The sequence below is a fragment of the Mirounga leonina genome, unplaced genomic scaffold (assembly GCF_011800145.1).
Source record: "Mirounga leonina isolate KUSES-001 unplaced genomic scaffold, KU_Mleo_1.0 Mir_177, whole genome shotgun sequence".
NCBI lineage: Eukaryota > Metazoa > Chordata > Mammalia > Carnivora > Phocidae > Mirounga > Mirounga leonina.
This window is the reverse complement of record NW_023270459.1, coordinates 5,386,943-5,405,760: the sequence shown is the minus strand read 5'-3', so window position 1 is coordinate 5,405,760 and position 18,818 is coordinate 5,386,943. Positions and strand designations below refer to the sequence as shown.

Below are 18,818 nucleotides of genomic sequence, written 5' to 3'. Positions count from 1 at the left end.
CATTGTCTTCTCTTAATCCAAAAGCTTAATTTCCCAAACTTTGGGATTTTGTGGACGGGGAAATCTTCACTTGCCATTCCACCCCCCAACAAGAAATCTCACATAGGTTTGCCAATTTTTTATTTTGCTGAATGATATTAAAAATAAATCAACAATGAAAGAGTACATTTTTAACACCTCCTCTCACCACAACCACCAAAGATATAAATAAATAAAAACGTAGGAAGAACATGACCTCATAATACAGATTGTCTTTTAAATTGAGTACATTTGGCTCTTTTAGCTCTAGGCAGAACCCACTCTATTTTCCTCTTTTTTTAAACAAAATTTCTTGAGCTACAGATTAATGAATATTTTCTCACAGATGACATTTAAGAACTGCTGTTTATTGGTATTTGGAAGAGTGCATTTCTAAGAGGCACTACTTGAATATGATGAGTAGACATATCTCTCATATCCTCTGTTTTCTCACCAGTTCGGTCCTTTGGTACAGAAGACAGACCAACAGATCGTCCAATACCACCTCGAGATGAAGTCTTTGAATACATCATATTCCGTGGGAGTGATATTAAAGACCTCACTGTTTGTGAGCCACCAAAACCACAATGTTCTTTGCCTCAGGACCCAGCTATCGTTCAGGTATCTCATAGTAAATTTGTCTTGGAGTGCAAGAAAACTTTAAGTACATGGCTAGTCTTGGCTTTTACCTCTCTTTTATTTTGGTTTTGGGGTGTTTTTGTTTGTTTTTCCTCAATTGAATGTTCGTGTGCTTATCATTTCCTAGTTACCTAGACCTAAAATACCTGGATAATGTTTTCATCTAGGCTTTTTTTCTTTAGATCATAAGTTGGGACTAAATAAAGTAAGAAATATGGGGTGCCTGGGTGGCTCAGTCGTTAAGCATCTGCCTTCGGCTCAGGTCATGATCCCAGGGTCCTGAGATGGAGCCCTGCATCAGGCTCCCTGCTCAGCGGGGAGCCTGCTTCTCCCTCTCCCACTCCCCCTGCTTGTGTTCTGCTCTCGCTCTTTCTCTCTCTCTGTGTGTCAAATAAATAAACAAAATAATTTTAAAAATAAAGTAAGAAATAGAGGGATTTATTTTTATCATAAAATATTTTCTAATTTTAGCAAGTTAAAATAGCTTACATTTATTGAGGTCTAACTGTATGAGAAGCACTATTCAGACTACTGCACATACAGTAAGTCAATCCTCACAATACTCTCTGAACTTGGTACTATAATTATAGTATAACTATATAATTCTCCTTTTTTTACAAGTGAGTAAATTAAGATAGAGCCACAATTTGGACAGAACCAGATAGTCTGGTTCTGGAATCCAGGATCCATGTCACTTACTATGTTATTCACATTTGGTTCATATTACAAACCAGGGTGGTAATGGCTACTCTTAGGTGAGATTATTAGGTTCAATGAAAAAAAGTAATAAATCATATTGGTATCATACATATATATAACATAATACGCATACAGTATTGTATAATACAGCACAAACATAAAGGGATTTTAACACACATAGGTATATTACTCGATTCTCTAAGTAAGGTATAAAACGTGATGGCTGGGTGGCTCAGCCTGTTCAGCATCTGCCTTCGGCTCAGGTCATGATCCCAGGGTCCTGGGATCTAATCCGCATCGGGCTCCCTGCTCAGCGGGGAGCCTACTTCTCTCTGCCTGCTCTGCCTGCCGCTCCCCCTGCTTGTGCTCTCTCTCTGACAGATAAATAAAATCTTAAAATAAAGAAATAAAATAAGGTATGAAAAAAGAAGACCCTAAGTATTCTCAGTAAAAGAAATAAAAAATTTATATTTTATTAAAAACAGAAATACATGATTTCTAAAAGATTATGTTATGAATTAAGGAGGATATTTATTACAGTGCTTGTTTACATGATAATTGGAAGTATATAGAAACTGCCTGAATTTTAGTTATAACAGGAGAGGAAGCAGATTGATGTAGGAGTGTTTTCATTTTAGGGCATAGCTGATTAAAAGCTTATGGCTCCCATGATTTTCCTCTTGGATCCATTTTCTTCTCAACCCTTTTTCTTGTCAGTCTTTGGTCATTTGCACTAAAATATGCTTGTTGATTTTTTTAAAGTACTGTAATACTTTTAGATTTTTTAAAATTAACTTTGTTTTATGCTGTGATGAAATCTTAGTTTTCCACAAAACTGATTCTTAGAATATATATTATCTTGCATAAGATTTGTCTTACTTCCAATATTAAAATACCTAATGAACTCTTCTAAAGAAAATAATAAGTGGTATATAAAATTATATTAAAAAAAACATTTTTAAAAAATCTTTTTTAAATAGAAAAAAAAAGAGGGGTGCCTGGCTGGTTCATTTGGTGGGGTGTGTGACTCTTGATCTCAGGGTTATGGGTTTGAGCCCCATGTTGGGCATAGAAATTACTTAAAAATAAAATCTTTTTTTTTTCCTCAAGATTTTATTTATTTAAAAAAGCACGAGCACAGGTGGGGAGGAGGGGCAGAGGGAGAGGAAGAAGCAGACTCCCTGCTGAGTAAGGAGCCTGATGTCGGGACTCATTCCCAGGATCCTGGGATCATGACCTGAACCGAAGACCGACACTTAACTGACTGAGCCACCCAGGCGCCCTAAAAATAAAATCTTGTAAAAAATGGGAAAAAAAGAGAAAGTACCTTTTAATATTTATTTAATATATTTATCTTTCCTGAATATGTTTTTAAATAAATAATTAAACTTATTCTTATAAATTGGAGAAATTCTCTCCTCTTCTCCCCCCCGCCCTTGTTAAGTCTAACTTTTAAGGAAATACGTCTGAAGGAATCCTGAGAAAATGTGAATTTTCTTAAATGGAGGGAGAAGAAACACATTTTAATAGAGATGGCCTGCACCAAAGAGTGGTATTATCTGACTCTCTCTTGTATAGATTTTCTGATAATTCTCCAGGGAAATAGTTATTTAAGTTATCAGCTTTATGGAGTCCCAAGAACCAAGAAAACAGAAGTCAAACTGGTGTTGAATAACTTCTTCCAGTCACCGTAATTTTGACTTTTGACCTTTTGATTCCTACATCCAAAAGTATTTATTGAACACCTGCCATGTGCCTGATACTAGCAGTGAACACACAGACAAGGTCCTACCATCAATGAGCTTATATCCTTTTGGTAATTAGTACACTTCATATTTGTATTATGAGATATTTTATATGAAGATAAATGAATATATAATATGCGTATATACGTTCTATAATATATTTTAGGTTTAGTAAGTTGAAATTTTTGTAAAATGTTCTTTAACTTGATGAAAAATATATTTTAAAAATGTAAATGGTCATGGGGCACCTGGGTGGCTCAGGTGGTTAAGCATCTGACTCAATCTCAGCTCAGGTCTTGATCTCAGAGTTGTGAGTTCGAGCCTCACATTGGATTCCATGCTGGACATGGAGCCTACTTTAAAGATAAATAAAAAATAAAAATGTAAATGGTCTTGTGTGGGATAGTTTGTTTCTGCATCTCTTTCCTGTAAATTTAATAGTGTACTTCAAATGATTGAAATATGAGCAAAATCACAAGTGAGATACCTTATTTTTGTCAGCACCAGACTAAAACTCAGTATAACCAAATGTAATTTTTCCCATATTCTTTCTTAAAACAAAGTTACTTTACTTATTCAAGTAACTTTTCTTTCATTCTTTCCTAAACTTGCTATAAAACTCTTAACTCTACTTAACTGTAGAAAAATATATTTATAAGTCACATCAAGTATAATTGGCACATATACAAATATTGAAATCAGGAGGTTGTTAAACTGTTTTGATATTAAGTGCATGTTGTAAGTTATTATAATTGCTTTTGTACCTAATAGTTATAATTTAAAACCTTTAAAAATGTAAATATTCGAATTTTTTTCGTTATATACATGTTGTATAGAGCCTGGAAAAATAACCCATGATCTTTCTTCAGTCTTCACTAGGCTCATCTACTTCTTCATTCCAGTCAGTGGGTTCCTATGGACCTTTTGGCAGGATGTCGACATACAGTCAGTTCAGTCCAAGTTCATTAGTCGGGCAGCAGTTTGGTGCTGTCGGTGTTGGTATGTTGTGCTTTTTTCTTTTTTTTTTTTTTTCCTTAAATTTACCTGTCTTTACCATAAATTTACAGACATGTTGTTTGGTGTTCCTTTGTAACCTATTAATTTAAAGGTTTTATTTAACGTCCTTAATAACTAGTGGTTTTATAAAGGTCATCTGTCAGAATAGTCACTTTTTTTTAAATCTAGATCTATTCAATTGCCAAATATCATTGAATGTTATTTTAAATTTACGTAAGATATCTCCATTTAAAATAAGCCTTTTTTTCTGGAGTACCTGGCTGGCTCAGTTGGAAGAGCATGTAACTCTTAATCTCGGGGTCATGAGTTCGAGCCCCACACTGGGTGTAGAGATTACTAGAAAAATAATCTTAAAAAGTCATAAAATAAGCATTTTTTTCCAACAGGATGGGTTTTCAAAAAGGGGGTTGGAGATAATGCTATTATTAGGGAATAATAATGCCATTAAGGAGTATTTATATTAGGTAGAATGTGAAAAGATAATCACACATAGCATGTTTGAGGGCATGATGCTTTGTTTATTGTAACAATGTTTTAGAAACATTAACACTGTAAAGAGAAAGCTAGATATAATCAGATCAGCTCTGTTTTTTTTGTTTTTATAGCTATGCATTTTAGCTCTTTAGTAGAAATTTTCATAGTAAAGAATAACTTTATTTTATTTTATTTTATTTTTTAAAGATTTTATTTATTTATTTTGACAGAGAGAGAGAGAGACAGTGAGAGAGGGAACACAAGCAGGGGGGATGGGAGAGGGAGAGGCAGGCTTCCTATGGAGCCGGGAGCCCGATGCAGGGCTCGATCCCAGGACCCTGGGACCATGACCTGAGCCGAAGACAGACGCTTAACGACTGAGCCACCCAGGCACCCTAAGAATAACTTTTTAAATCTCAAATTCTAGCCCTTAAATCTTTTTTAATTCAATTGAAATAACCATTTATCAGTTTACCTTGTTTCTCTGCATCACAAATCCAGTTTCAGGTGTATCTTGAAACCCATTAGCATGTTAACAAGTTTTGTTAAAATTAATTCCTTTTTATAAATATACTTTTTTTATGTAGTTGTGACTTTTCAAGTATGTAAATGTTTTGCTTATTCACAAAATCAAAAAGGATGGGAAAAAATAAATCCTAAAATTGAATGGATATAAACAGAAATAACTGGTGTTAAGTTTATATCAAATTGATAGTATAACCACACAGAAAAAAAGAATTTAAGTAACTTTTACACTCTTAGTAGGGGTATATTATAAGAACAAATGAAACTGTAAAAATCCCTTGACTTAGGGTTTGTAATTGGTAGTGGTATTGGTGTTAATTTTGAAACTGTTTTGTATGTATTATAGGAAAGGGCAAATGACTAATATAGTGATGTTGTTGGGAAATGCTGTTCTTTCCTTGGAGAAGGGAGAAAGAAACATAGGAGTAAGGAAGAACCCTGTGATGTTGAATGTGAATTGGAAGCATGAATGTGAACTTTTTAAAAACTGGTTATTTCCCAACTCTGTTCATAGAAAGGACTTAGAAGCAATGATACCCTGTAGCAAAGAATATGTGTAGACCCAGTTCTTGGTTTCTAAATACCATTCCCCACTAGAAGGAACATGGGCCCCTTGAGAAAAGAAGGGGAAACACTGCTGGTTTTTTTTTTTTTTTTTTAAGTTTATTTATTTAAGTAATCTACACACAATGTGAGGCTCAAGATCAAGGGTCACATGTTCTTCCGACCAAGCCAGCCAGGTGCCCCAACAATGCTCTTTTTTAACAGAAAAGTCCCAGCTAATAAATAGAAGGAATGGTAGATACAAAAAATCACCATTTTTGTAATATCCAGTGTATTAATTAGCAAGGATTATCAGTGGATGCTAAAATCATTGGGTGAACAGTGTTGGACAGAGTATTAAAATGGCCTTAAAATATCATCCCACAGTTAATTAATTACAGAGGGGACGACATTGTGCCTTTATAATGGAGACCTCTCATAGTCACCATTTTAATCAAGTCTTAAAGTTTGGCATTGCCATAGTTAACTAATTAAATGTCTCCTAATGTGATGATGTAGGAAGTTGGTAAATCCCGATTTACCCTGTTAGCTATAACTGTTAGAATCCTATTCTGAGGACTTAAATAAGGGGCAGTTGCAAGTTATCCTTTGAGACTCCTTTCACTAAATTGAGTAGTTGGCTAACATTGAGATTATTACTGCACTTACCTCGTACATTACCGTGAAGTTTGTATGACTTAATATGTGTAAAGCATTTGAATAGGGTCTAGCATATAGTGTTACATAGTAAATACTGCTTCTACCATTCTTCAGAGCCTGCTTTTCTAATCAGAGTGTCTATTTCTTACAAATGCTTTTATCTAATTTTGATATTATTGGGAATTGCTAGTTTACTGTTCTTTGGGTGTCACAAAGGTAGAGGGTTTTATTTGTATTTTCCATGTCAGTTGAGTAATTTTTGCAGTAGATGATTATTTTTCATTTGTTGATTTCCATATTGGTAGGATAATTTGTGCAGTGACTAGAGAGCTATATATAATATTCAGAAGTTGTTAAATGAGGAGGAGGAAGAAAATTACTGCACTGATTAAGGTGGTAGGTGATTTTTAGAAAAGGAGTTAACTCACGTATGGTTTGTGTTAGCATGAATTAAGCCAGATTTTAATCCAAGCCTCTTGTTTTTGATCCCTAATGCAGTTGACCCTTGAGCAAATGTATTTGAACTGCACAGGTCCACTTACACGTGGGTTTTTTCCAATAAATACATTAGTAAATGTATTTTTTTCTACCGTGTGATTTTTTTTTTTTTTTTTAAGATATTTATTTGAGAGAGAGAGAGCATGTCTGAGCAGGGGGAGGGAGAGGAAGGGAGAATCTTGAGCAGATACAGGCCTCAGTCTCACGGCCCTGAGATCATCACCTGAGCTGAAACTAAGAGTAGGACGCTTAAATGACTCAGCCATGCAGGTGCCCCCGTATGATTTCCTTAATAACATTTCCTTTTCTTTAGCTTACTTTATTGTAAGAATACAGTACAGTGTTCTGACTTAAAAAGGAAGCTTAAATCAGGGAAACTCTTGCTATTTGGGAAAATTTTTTTCCGTTTTAATTTTTATATGTTATAGTCTTTTTACAGGTTTTTTTTGCAGTTTATATCATGAAGATTAATATCTGTAACATCTATAGGGCTTCCAAAACTAAGGACCTACAACCCAACAGAAAAAGAGGCAGGTGTTAGGAACTAACTTTGCCTTTTTCAGAAAGAAAGTAATACAAATGTCCTTCAAATGTGGAAAAATGCTTAAGTTTTGCTTATGATAAGAGATACACAAATTAAATCTGTACTGAGGCACCATTTCTCACTATCAATTTGGCAAAAGCCCAAAAGTTTGAGTGTGTATATATGGTATTTTTGCAAGATAGTGAGGAAACAGATACTCTCATACATTGAAAAGAATGATACACCAGACGGAATTAAAACATTATTTTTTTAAAGCTGATGCTAAAATAATTCTTAAGTGCAAAGATTAGGTCTTTATTGACTTTAATTGATGGATCCTTAGGAAAAATTAATGACCCCACAATAAAGGAAACAGCAAAACTGCCATGGCATGCTAAGTCTCATAATACCCTGTGGACAAGACTGAGAGCTGTTGGCTGAATAGACAGACAAATTGGGTACATTTTAGCTGGTTAAACATAGTCAAGCCAAATTAGACAATGATTCTCTTAGGTCTCCAGTATTTCATACAGATTAATTTTTAATGAAAATTTAGATCATTTTGATGAACATTTAGAAGGCAGGCTTATGAACTTTATAGTTAGCATAAAGCCAGTTGAGTATTTCATACATTGGGGCTGACAGACTAAGGATTGTTCAAGATCCACTTTGATAAAGTGTAAGGGAATTAAACATTCCAGTTAAAAGGCAGAGATCATCAAACTGAACTCAGAAAAATAACAAGACCTAACTATGTAATGTTTGTAAGAAATACACTGAAAGAGGAGAAAACAAAAAACAGCATGGCATATCATACAAATACTAATAACAAAACTATGTTAGACAAATTAACAGCAGACAAAGAAACTTGAAAGATTAGGGGTACTACCAGCGATAAGAAGGATTCTTCCTAATGGTACAGAGGACAGTTCATCAGGAAGCTTTAATAATCCTCGATGTAACTTTGATAAAATAGTGCACCCCAAAATTGTAGAATATAGATTCTTTCCATGTAAATATGGACCACTTAATGGGATCAAATCCTGAGCCATGAAACAAGTTACATTAAATTTAGGACTGAAGGGACACCTGGGTGGCTCAGTCGTTAAGCGTCTGCCTTCAGCTCAGGTCATGATCCCAGAGTCCTGGGATCAAATCCCACATCAGGCTCCTTGCTCAGTGAGGAGCCTGCTTCTCCCTCTCCCTCTGCTGCTCCCCCGCTTGTGCTCTCTCTCTCTCTCTCTCTCTGACAAATAAATAAAAATCTTAAAAATAAATAAATAAAATTCTATTAAAAAATAAATTTAGGATTGAAATCATACATGGTATGTTCTCATAACCATAAGTTAAATAAATATAACTTGAGGGGCGCCTGAGTGGCTCAGTCGTTAAGCGTCTGCCTTCGGCTCAGGTCACGATCCCGGGGTCCTGGGATCGAGCCCCGCATTGGGCTCCCTGCTCCGCGGGAAGCCTGCTTCTCCCTCTCCCACTCCCCCTGCTTGTGTTCCTGCTCTCGCTATCTCTCTGTCTCTCTGTCAAATAAATAAAATCTTAAAAAATAAATAAATATAACTTGAAAAATTCCAAATAACTGGAAATTGAGCAAACTTATAAATCACTAATGAATCAAAGAAGGAAGCATAAGAGAAATTAGAAAAGACTTTTTAGTGATCATAAAATGCAGCATATCAAAATTTGTGAGTGGAGCTTAGAGGAAATTTTACACCTTTAAAAAATTTTATACTTTCAAATGCATGTATTAGAAAATAAGAATGTTTTAGAATTAGTGCTCTAGACTGCCAGCTTAAGAAGCTAAGAAAAAAGGAAAGAAAATTAGTCCAAATGTAGTAGAAGGAGAAAAAATTAAAAGCATAAATCAATGAAAAGAAACAAGCCAAAATAACTTGATGTAATGAGCACTGGGTGTTATATGCAACTGACGAATCACTGAATTCTACCCCAGTAACTAGTAATATAGCATATGTTAACTAAACTGAATTTAAATAAAGAATTTTAAATAAACAAATAAAAAAAAGAAAAGCCAAAATATACATAACATCAGCAAAGCCTGATCAAGGAAAAAAAGAAGACCCAAATTACCAATATGAGGAATGAAAGAGTAGATATCATTATAGATCCTTAAAGAACAGATCTTATGGACGAGTTTATGTCCACAAATTTGACATCTTAGGTAAAATAGATTCCTTGAAAAATACAACTTTCCTAAACCCAAACAGGAGGTGATAAAAACATGATATCCTGGCTAACTAAGATACCAAAATCTAATGAGGTCATTACAAGAAAAGAAAATTACAGCCCACCATCTCTGTGGACATATATTTAAAAATCCTTAACAGAATATTAGCAGTGAAAGTCAGCAATTCATAAAAAGAATAGTACATAATGACAAAGTTATCTCAGAAATGCAAAGTTGTTTTAACATTTGAAAATTATTAGTAATTTACCACATTAACAGAATAAAGGAGAAAAACTGTAATCCCAAGAGATACAGAACAGGCATTTGATAAAATTCAGCACCTACTTATCAACAACTGAGGAATGGGAGGGAATTTCCTAAATTTAATCAGTGAAATGAAAAGTTTACATACATAAAGGCAAGAAAGAAAGATACAAAGATTGAAAAGGAAGAACTAAAAATGTCTCTATTTGAAGGTGGTATGATTGTGTACGTAGAAAATGCAAAAGAATATTCAGACCATTAGAATGAATAAGTGAATTTAGCATGGTAAGGGAATACATGGTAAATATACAAAATGAACTATATTTTTTATTCTAGAACAGATGGGTTGGCAAACTGTGATCTGTGGACTGAATCCAACCAGCCTCCTGTTTTGATAAAGTTTTATTGGAATACAGGCACACCCATTTATTATATGTTGTTTATGGGTGCTTTTACACTACGTAGGCAGAGTTAAGTAGTTATAATGGAGACCATATGGCCTGAAAAGCCTAAATATTTATATCTGGTCACTTGTAGTTGAAGTTTATTGACATGTGATCTAGAACAGATTGTTGAGAAGTGAAATGTAAAGTGCACCACAGCTTGCAGTTAGCACCAGCAACATTAGATACCCAGGAAATAATATAACAGAAGATATTTGAAAACATCTACAACAGTGGTTCTCAGTGGAGGAGGGTTAATTTTATCTTCCTCCTGCAGGGGACATTTGGTAACGTATGGAGACCTTTTTGGTTCTCACAACTGGGGGATACTAGTATGTAGAAGGTAGAGGCCAAGGATGCTACCTAACATCCTACAGTGCATAGGACAACTCCTCACAAAATGTCAGTAGTGCTGAAGCTGAGAAAACTGCTCTGTAATGAAAACCACAAAATATTGCTGAGAGAAATTAAAGTTCTAAATAAATGGAGAGTTGATCCAGGCTCGTGGGTTGGAAAATTCAGTATTATTTTTAAGGTGATATTTTTCCCAAAATTGATTTACAGAGTAAACAGAATCCCAGTAGACATTTTAAAATAGAAATTGACAGGGGGCGCCTGGGTGGCTCAGTCGGTTGGGCATCTGACTCTTGATTTTGGCTCAGGTCATGATCTCAGGGCCGTGAGATCGAGCCCCATGTTGGGCTCTGCGCTGGACACAGAGCATGCTTGGGATTCTCTCTCCCTCTGCCCCCCATCCCCACTCCTGCTCTCTCTCAGAAAGAAAGAGAGAGGGAGAGAAATTGACATGCTGATTCTAATATTTGGTAGAAATACAAAACCTAGAATAGCCAAAATAGTCTTGAAGAAAGGGGGCATCTGGGTGGCTCAGAGAGTTAAGCGTCCGATTCTTGATCTCAGCTCAGGTCTTAATCTCAGGGCCGTGAGTTCAACCCCTGTGTTGGGGCTTATGTCTTGGTCATTGCCCAGAAATAACTAGGGATAATGGGATGGATTTAACTTCCCACAATCATTGAGAGCATTAGTCCCCACATTTCTGGAGATGTAGAAAGTTATGTTAGGCCTCTCCTGAACTGGCCAGGACTGTAGCCTGACTGGATTCCACACCTTCAGGGGAGTCCCATGAATCTAATTATGAGATTCGGTACTAGGTTCTGATGCCCTGTTTTAAAAGGGATATGAATAGGGCGCCTGGGTGGCTCAGTTGGTTAAGCGACTGCCTTCGGCTCAGGTCATGATCCTGGAGTCCCGGGATCGAGTCCCGCGTCGGGCTCCCTGCTCGGCAGGGAGTCTGCTTCTCCCTCTGACCCTCCCCCCTCTCATGTGCTCTCTCTCATTCTCTCTCTTTCAAATAAATAAAAATCTAAAAAAAAAAAAGGGATATGAATAACTAGGATTTATTAAATTGGAGGGGACAGTATTAAAGACTGGGAAGTGGGAAGGTAAGTAGTGGTTGAAGGAACTGGGGTTGCTTAGCTGGGAAATCAGAAGATTCCTAGAAGCGTGATCATGATGTTCAAATATTTAAGAGCAGACTGGTGAAAAGAGGGAAAGTGGTGAGAAAAGAAGTAGACAGATAAGGGGAGGGCCTGATAAACTGAGGTAAGTAATCTGAACTTTTTATCTTAAGGGCAGTGGAAAGCCATCACAGGGTCCTAAGCGCTGTGGTAATGTGGTTATATCTGTATTTCACAAGAGATCGTTCTGACTGCCATCTTCAGATTGGATTTAGAGGTGGGGGAGGAAGGGCTACTGAAATAGTTCCTGCTGGAGAAAACCTACATAAATTAAATATTAAGTCAGAAGGGAACACAGCATAAGAAATGATCTGTAAGGACTATAGACATTTAGAGGAGATTGACATAAGCTCATATAGCAAAGAATTTGGGCCCTTTCTAGGGATTTGTTATTCATGTTACCAGACTTTTTGTGGTTGCTTTAGGCAAAATGCAGCCCCATGGTACCATCCTGGAGGGAAGCATTAAAATGAACTGTAGTCCATTGGCTCCTTGGAAATGCTGGACAAGCTCTTCATAGACCTCTCTGCTAATTTGGCTGTTTGTGCAGATACTCGGTATTAAAATAATTACACCTTAATACTGGTGTAGAATGTACCGTTTCTGCTACTTCTCTATCTGACATCAGTCCTTGCTGTCCTATCTATGTAACTGCCTAGGACAGTATTGCTGTTAAAAAATTGTTTGCATCCAAGGATGCTGGAGTATATATTGGTTTGTTTTTTCCATACAGTGTAAAAGATTTCTCAAACTATTTTTGATGCACTTTGGTTAATTTCCAGGATTATTAATTTGCACACATGTTGCAGGGGGGAGGGGCGGCAAGTTATTATCATCGTTAAAATGGTGTATTACTTTATATAATTGAAAGGTTTAAATTTAAAAATATATATTTTTGTCATTTAAAAAAAAATCTCTTAAAGCTGGAAGTTCTTTGACATCCTTTGGAACAGAAACATCAAACAGTGGTACCCTATCCCAAAGTACTGCAGTTGGTTCTGCCTTTACACAGGATACAAGATCGCTAAAAACACAGTTATCTCAAGGTAAGCTGTTTTTTCTTTCATATATTTCCATTCCTAACATCTTTAGTCGTTTTTGTCTTTCTCTTTGAATGTAAGGAGCTTTTGCAGCTTGCAAATCACATGTATACTTTCTATTTGGTCCTTTTAAGATTTTTCTCCTAGTTGCTGTTATAATAAGTATATTATTGAATGACATCCACTATTTAGACTCTGCAATTCTGAGATCATAAAACTGGGAACCAGTGAACATTCTCTAAGTTTGAAACTTTCTTGCAAGGCAATTATATGACTTGTATATAATACTTAAATATATCAAATTAGTCCCAGACTCACCACTGAAAATGAACTATTCTTGATGAACTTGAAATAGCAGCTTAAAGAACCAAACTATTCTTTACGCTGTTGGATCTTTCCTAGCATCCTCACAGGATCTAGAGCAGTGGTTCTTAGTGTGGACCACCCACAACCAAATCATGTGGAGAGCTTCTTAAAAATGTAGATCCTGACAATTGCTATATCAGAATCCTTGGAGTTTGGCAATGTGCATTGTAATTAGCTTCTTAAAGGATCCTGTTTAGGGCGCCTGGGTGGCTCAGTTGTTAAGCGTCTGCCTTCGGCTCAGGTCATGATCCCAGGGTCCTGGGATTGAGCCCCACTTTGGGCTCCCTGCTCGGCGGGAAGCCTGCTTCTCCCTCCCCCCATCCCCATGCTTGTGTTCCTGCTCTCACTGTGTCTTTCTCCGTCAAATAAATAAAATCTTAAAAAAAAAAAAAAAAGGATCCTGTTTAATTTTTTTAAATCTATTTTTCTACCAGCCAGTTTTATAATCTTCGGTGGTCCCAAGAGTCTGTATCTTTTTTATCTGCAGCTGAAGTGGTTGTGTGTTTTTGTTTGTTTTTAATTCATTTGAGACACAGAGATAGAGAGCAGAGAGCATGAGCAGGGGAAGAGGCAGAGGGAGAGGGAAAAGCAGGCTCCCCGCTGAGCCAGGAGCCCAACGTGGGGCTCAATCCCAGGACCCTGGGATCATGACCCGAGCCAAAGGCAGACGCTCAACCAACTGAGCCACCCAGGCACCCCTGAAGTGGTTGTTATTGGCTCGTTGCTTTATATGGATGTTCACTTTTAAATAAAACAATGTAAAGTCATTTCAGAAGGATGCTATAATCACAGGATAATATTGTTTAAAGCTGTTGAGGGTAAAATCAAGCTAATACTAAACATAATCCTATATATCTCACTTTAGATATTTTGAAATAGTCATTCATATTGATTTAAAATAATTTAATTTTTAATTTTTTAACATTCTAAAGATTTGTTGTAGATGAATTAGAAAATATAGTAGGTATAAGGAAGAAAATAAAAACACCCCATAGTCCCACTATCCAGAAATAACAAATAATTACTTTTTGTTGTATACACGTCAGACTTTTTTCTAGGTTAATAGAAGTGTATATTTCTCTATAGGTCTTTGGGTCTTTTTTTCTTTTAAGAATTCTTTCTTACCCTGCGGGGAACCTGCTTCTCCCTCTGCCTGCCGCTCCCCCTGCTTGTGCTCTCTCTCTCTGTCAAATAAATAAATAAATTCTCAAAAAAAAAAAAAAAAGAATTCTTTCTTAAATAAAATTCTTCACCTTTTTAAGCATTAGTTTTCTAAACTATAAAATGGGACTTTAGGGGTACCTGGCTGGCTCATTTGGTGGAGCACATGACTTGATTTTGGGGTTGTGGATTTGAGCCCCGTGTTGGGTTATAGAGATTACTTAAAAATAAAATCTTTATAAGGGCGCCTGGATGGCTCAGTCATTAAGCGTTTGCCTTCAGCTCACGTCACGATCCCAGGGTTCTGGGATTGAGCCCCGCATCAGGCTCCTGGCTCAGCAAGAAGCCTGCTTCTCCTTCCCCCCTCCCCCTGCCACTGTTCCCTTTCTTGCTGTGTCTCTGTCAAATAAATAAAATAAAATAAAATCTTTATAAAAAATAAAAGGGGCACCTGGGTGGCTCAGTTGGTTGAGTGGCCAACTCGGTTTTGGCTCGGGTCCTGATCTCATGGTCCTGGGGGATCAAGCCCCACAGTGGGCTCCATGCTGAGTGTGGAGTCTGCTTCACATTTTCTCACCCTTTCCCTCCTCCCGCCCCACTCACGTTCACACTCTCTAAAGTAAATAAAACCTTAAAAAATAAGAATAAAATAAAATGGGGCTCTATGGGTAAGTAACTTATTGTGAGAATTACATTTTTTAAAATGTATGCAGTGCCCTTAGCATAGTGTGTGGGATGTTAATTATTTTTTAATCAATAGTGAACATTAACCTTAATATTAAAGCACTTACTAAAATCATAAGGATGCCTGTTATCATTACTACTCAGCATCATTCTGGGAATTTTTAGCTAAATCAGGAACACATGAAAAGAAATATGAAGCATAAATATTGGAATTGGTATTATTTGCCAGTGCAATTGAGAATTGACAGTTGAGAATTCACTGAAAAACCTAGAACTAAAGGACTGAAATTAGAGGTATTTAAATTCACACGTATAAAAAGCAATAGTTGTTCTAAAACCTAACCCACTGATTATGTAATGGAGATAAAAGATGTCATAATAAGAAATAGAAATTAAATATAAAATACATAACAAATATGGCAAACCTCTGTAGAAAATACAAAATGTAGTAGAGGGACATAAAAGAAGTCAGAGGTCATCAGAGAAACCAATCTTATTCCTAGATACAAAGATTTAGTATTAGGAAGACCTTGTGTCTCATATTAATTAAATTTACTATACTTTTAATAAATCCACATGAAATAGTAGGAGAACTTAATTAAAAAGATACACAGTCTTAAAAATAAACATGGAAGTATAGTTAGACATATTTTTCAAATGAAAGTAATGACATAGGGCTTACCTACTTGATAATAAAGTAAAGCAGTGCAGGAATAAAAGCCAGAAATAGTTCCAAATATAAATAAGTGATTAATACATGATAAAGATATTCTTAAATTAGTAGAGGAAGGCTGGCTATCCAATAAGTGATATCGGGACAGACAACTGCCTGATCATTTGGGAAAAATAGATCTAGATTCCTTCCCTCATACTTCGGACTAAGATAAATTTTAAATAGATTAAAATATTTTTAAATTCTTCAAGTACATATTATAAGAAAGATATATTTATATAAAGCAGTAATGGAGAAAGTCTGGGACCCTGCATTTAAGTTTCATCAGTGAAAACTGAACTTAACAAAATACCTAGAGTCTTCTTCGAACTGGTAAGAATGTGCAGATAAGTCAGGGGGTTGTGTTTTTATTATGCCGAAACCAGCTTCTGTGTTTATCCTAATGGTATATCTAGCATTACCTGTATTTCCCTGTGGATGACACAGCTGCCAATAAGACTAGGAGACTTCAGTCACAAAGGTTTTGAAAGTACACAGCAGGGGACACCTGGGTGGCTCAGTTGGTTAAGCATCTGCCTTTGGCTCAGGTCATGACCCCAGGGTCCTGGGATAGAGTCCCACATCGGGCTCCTTGCTCAGCGGGGAGTCTGCTTGTCCCTCTCCCTCTGCCCCTCCCTGCTGCTCATGTTCTCTCTCCCTGATAAATCTTTTTTTAAAAAAAGAAAGAAAAAGAAATTTATAAGATCATTTAATGTCATATTATAAAATTGAACAATAGGCTTTTCAAAAAACTTAGCACTTGTTTTATAAGTAAATCCCTGTACAAGGTGATAAATGATCACAAAATGTTTTCTCATAGGCCAGAACTTCTACAAACCACCATGATTCCCGTTATAATCAATGGGAACATTGCACTGTTTCTCTTAATGGTAGAGTAAACTTTGGCATTAATGGCTGGAAATGGTGATACACATTTGTAATTACGTACTTTAGATAACTATAAACGTGGGAAAATTGCTAATGAACGGTCCCTGAAGCATCTGGTGCATAATAACCAGTGCATTGTCAGCACTCACCAGTTCACCAGTGGTCGGAGCCTGTGCAGCTCTGCACTGGTGGGGAGTAACATTTGCAGCGTACTTGGAATTTTTTTTTTACATGAAACGAGCATAATTTTCTTAAGCAAAACATATCCCGTGCAATATCATGAGATATGAGAGCACCTTGAGAAGAGATTTACAGCATACATAGAGACAAAACATGATGGGAGCATCCGATATTATATTCTTCTGTTTGTACTGTGACCAGGCTCTGAACTCATAAAAGGAAAAATGGAATTTGTAAGTGCACAACTCATATTTAGCAGAAGCTTCCAAAAGATCTTTCAAATGGCCAGAAATGAATATGGGGCTACTCTGTTATTTTATGAAGGGTGTATTTGTTGCTGGCCTTTGAGTATTGACATAAAATTTCCCAAGCCCCTAGGGTATTGAAGGACTTCACCTGTCTTTCTAGTTCTTTACTTCCTTTATAATGGAAATGTAATGGAGATAATACCTATAAATATAAAAAGTACCACTTTGGACATATCTTCAGAAAGTACTAAAAATTTTAGGTTACAGCCTCTGGAAATAATGGCTGAAGTGTCAATATAATTTTGTGGTTGTCATTATTGGGGAAAGCCTGCATCCTACCTGCATACAACATGATCTTTGATAATATTCCTGGGAAGTCTTGCCCAGGCAGCAATTTTTTAAAAACTTACTTAAATCTTATTCCACCAGGTAGAAATACAGAAAAAGTTCCCTTGGTTGGTTGGTTGGTTGGTTGGTTGTTGGGGTTTTGGGGGTTTTTTTCAATGTTTCTTTCCTAGCCTAGTGACCCAGCCCACTAAAGATAACCCCCTTTTAAACTCTGGTCTAGTAAGTAGATGAATTCAGATTTGTGCTAAGGATTTAAATTGGTAGAAATAAAACTGTAGACCTTTTTTTTGAGGGTCTAGATAATTTTGAAATCCCCAGAGGATAGGGTAGTTTCTTATCTTTTGGTTACGTTTTAGGTCGTTCAAGCCCTCAGTTAGACCCTTTGAGAAAAAGCCCAACCATGGAACAAGCAGTACAGACCGCCTCGGCCCACTTACCTGCTCCAGCACCTGTTGGGAGAAGGAGCCCTGTATCAACCAGGCCTTTACCATCTACCAGCCAGAAAGCAATAGAGAATCAAGAGCACAGGCGAGGTAGAACTTTAGCTATTTACTATTCATTAATTGACTGATCAACATTTTCCATTCACCTTATTTTTTATTGAAAAGATTTACTGTATATGAATGATCCTAGAAGGTTTAAACTGAACTTGATAGAATGTTCAGTCTTTCAAACTTGACTCAAAAGTAGTGATGGTGGTGGGGGTATAGATTTTTTGCTTTTGTTTTGGGTTCCTTTGTTTTTCCCATTTTGAACTTTACGGAAGTTTTTGATTTTGTGTCCTGAGCTCATTCCTGATTTTGTATATCTTTTATAGCTGAAGTACACAAAGTTTCAAGACCAGAAAATGAGCAACTCAGAAATGATAGCAAGAGACAAATAGGTAAGTTACCTGAATCTGAAAGCCATATTCTGGGCTTCTCAATTAAAAAGAACATTTGATGCATAATTACTATTAAAAAATGAAAGCCTGCAGGGCACCTGGGTGACTTAGTGGGTTGAGCATCCAGCTCTTGATTTTGGCTCAGGTCATGATCTTGTGGGTTGTGGGATCAAGCCCCATGTCAGGCTCTGCTCAGCAGGGAGTCTGCTTAAGACTCTCTCTCTCTCGGGGCGCCTGGGTGGCTCCGTCATTAGGCGTCTGCCTTCGGCTCAGGTCATGATCTCGGGGTCCTGGGATCGAGTCCCGCATCGGGCTCCCTGCTCAGCGGGGAGCCTGCTTCTCCCTCTCCCACTCCCCCTGCTTGTGTTCCCTCTCTCACTGTGTCTCTGTCAAATAAATAAAATCTTTAAAAAAAAAAAAAATCACTGTTACATTTCTGGAATAAACTCTACTCGATGGGAGGCAGTTGTCTTTCAGTATATTGAATTTATCTGCCATTAAGATTTATACACTTATATTTACATTGTT

At 36.6% G+C, this 18,818-nt stretch overlaps 1 protein-coding gene across 4 annotated transcripts in view; it reads left to right on the top strand.

Annotated features, from left to right (window-relative positions):
- LSM14A (LSM14A mRNA processing body assembly factor) overlaps positions 1-18,818 on the top strand; it is a 56,563-nt gene that overhangs the window by 27,208 nt on the left and 10,537 nt on the right. For 3 of the 4 annotated variants that reach the window (XM_035023490.1, XM_035023489.1, XM_035023488.1), the window contains exons 2-6: positions 476-639; positions 3,971-4,100; positions 12,704-12,826; positions 17,764-17,940; positions 18,225-18,290. In XM_035023490.1, the coding sequence (XP_034879381.1) occupies positions 476-639; positions 3,971-4,100; positions 12,704-12,826; positions 17,764-17,940; positions 18,225-18,290 (660 nt within the window). The remainder of the gene's footprint in view (positions 1-475; positions 640-3,970; positions 4,101-12,703; positions 12,827-17,763; positions 17,941-18,224; positions 18,291-18,818) is intronic. The other variant, XM_035023491.1, reaches the window with a different exon arrangement.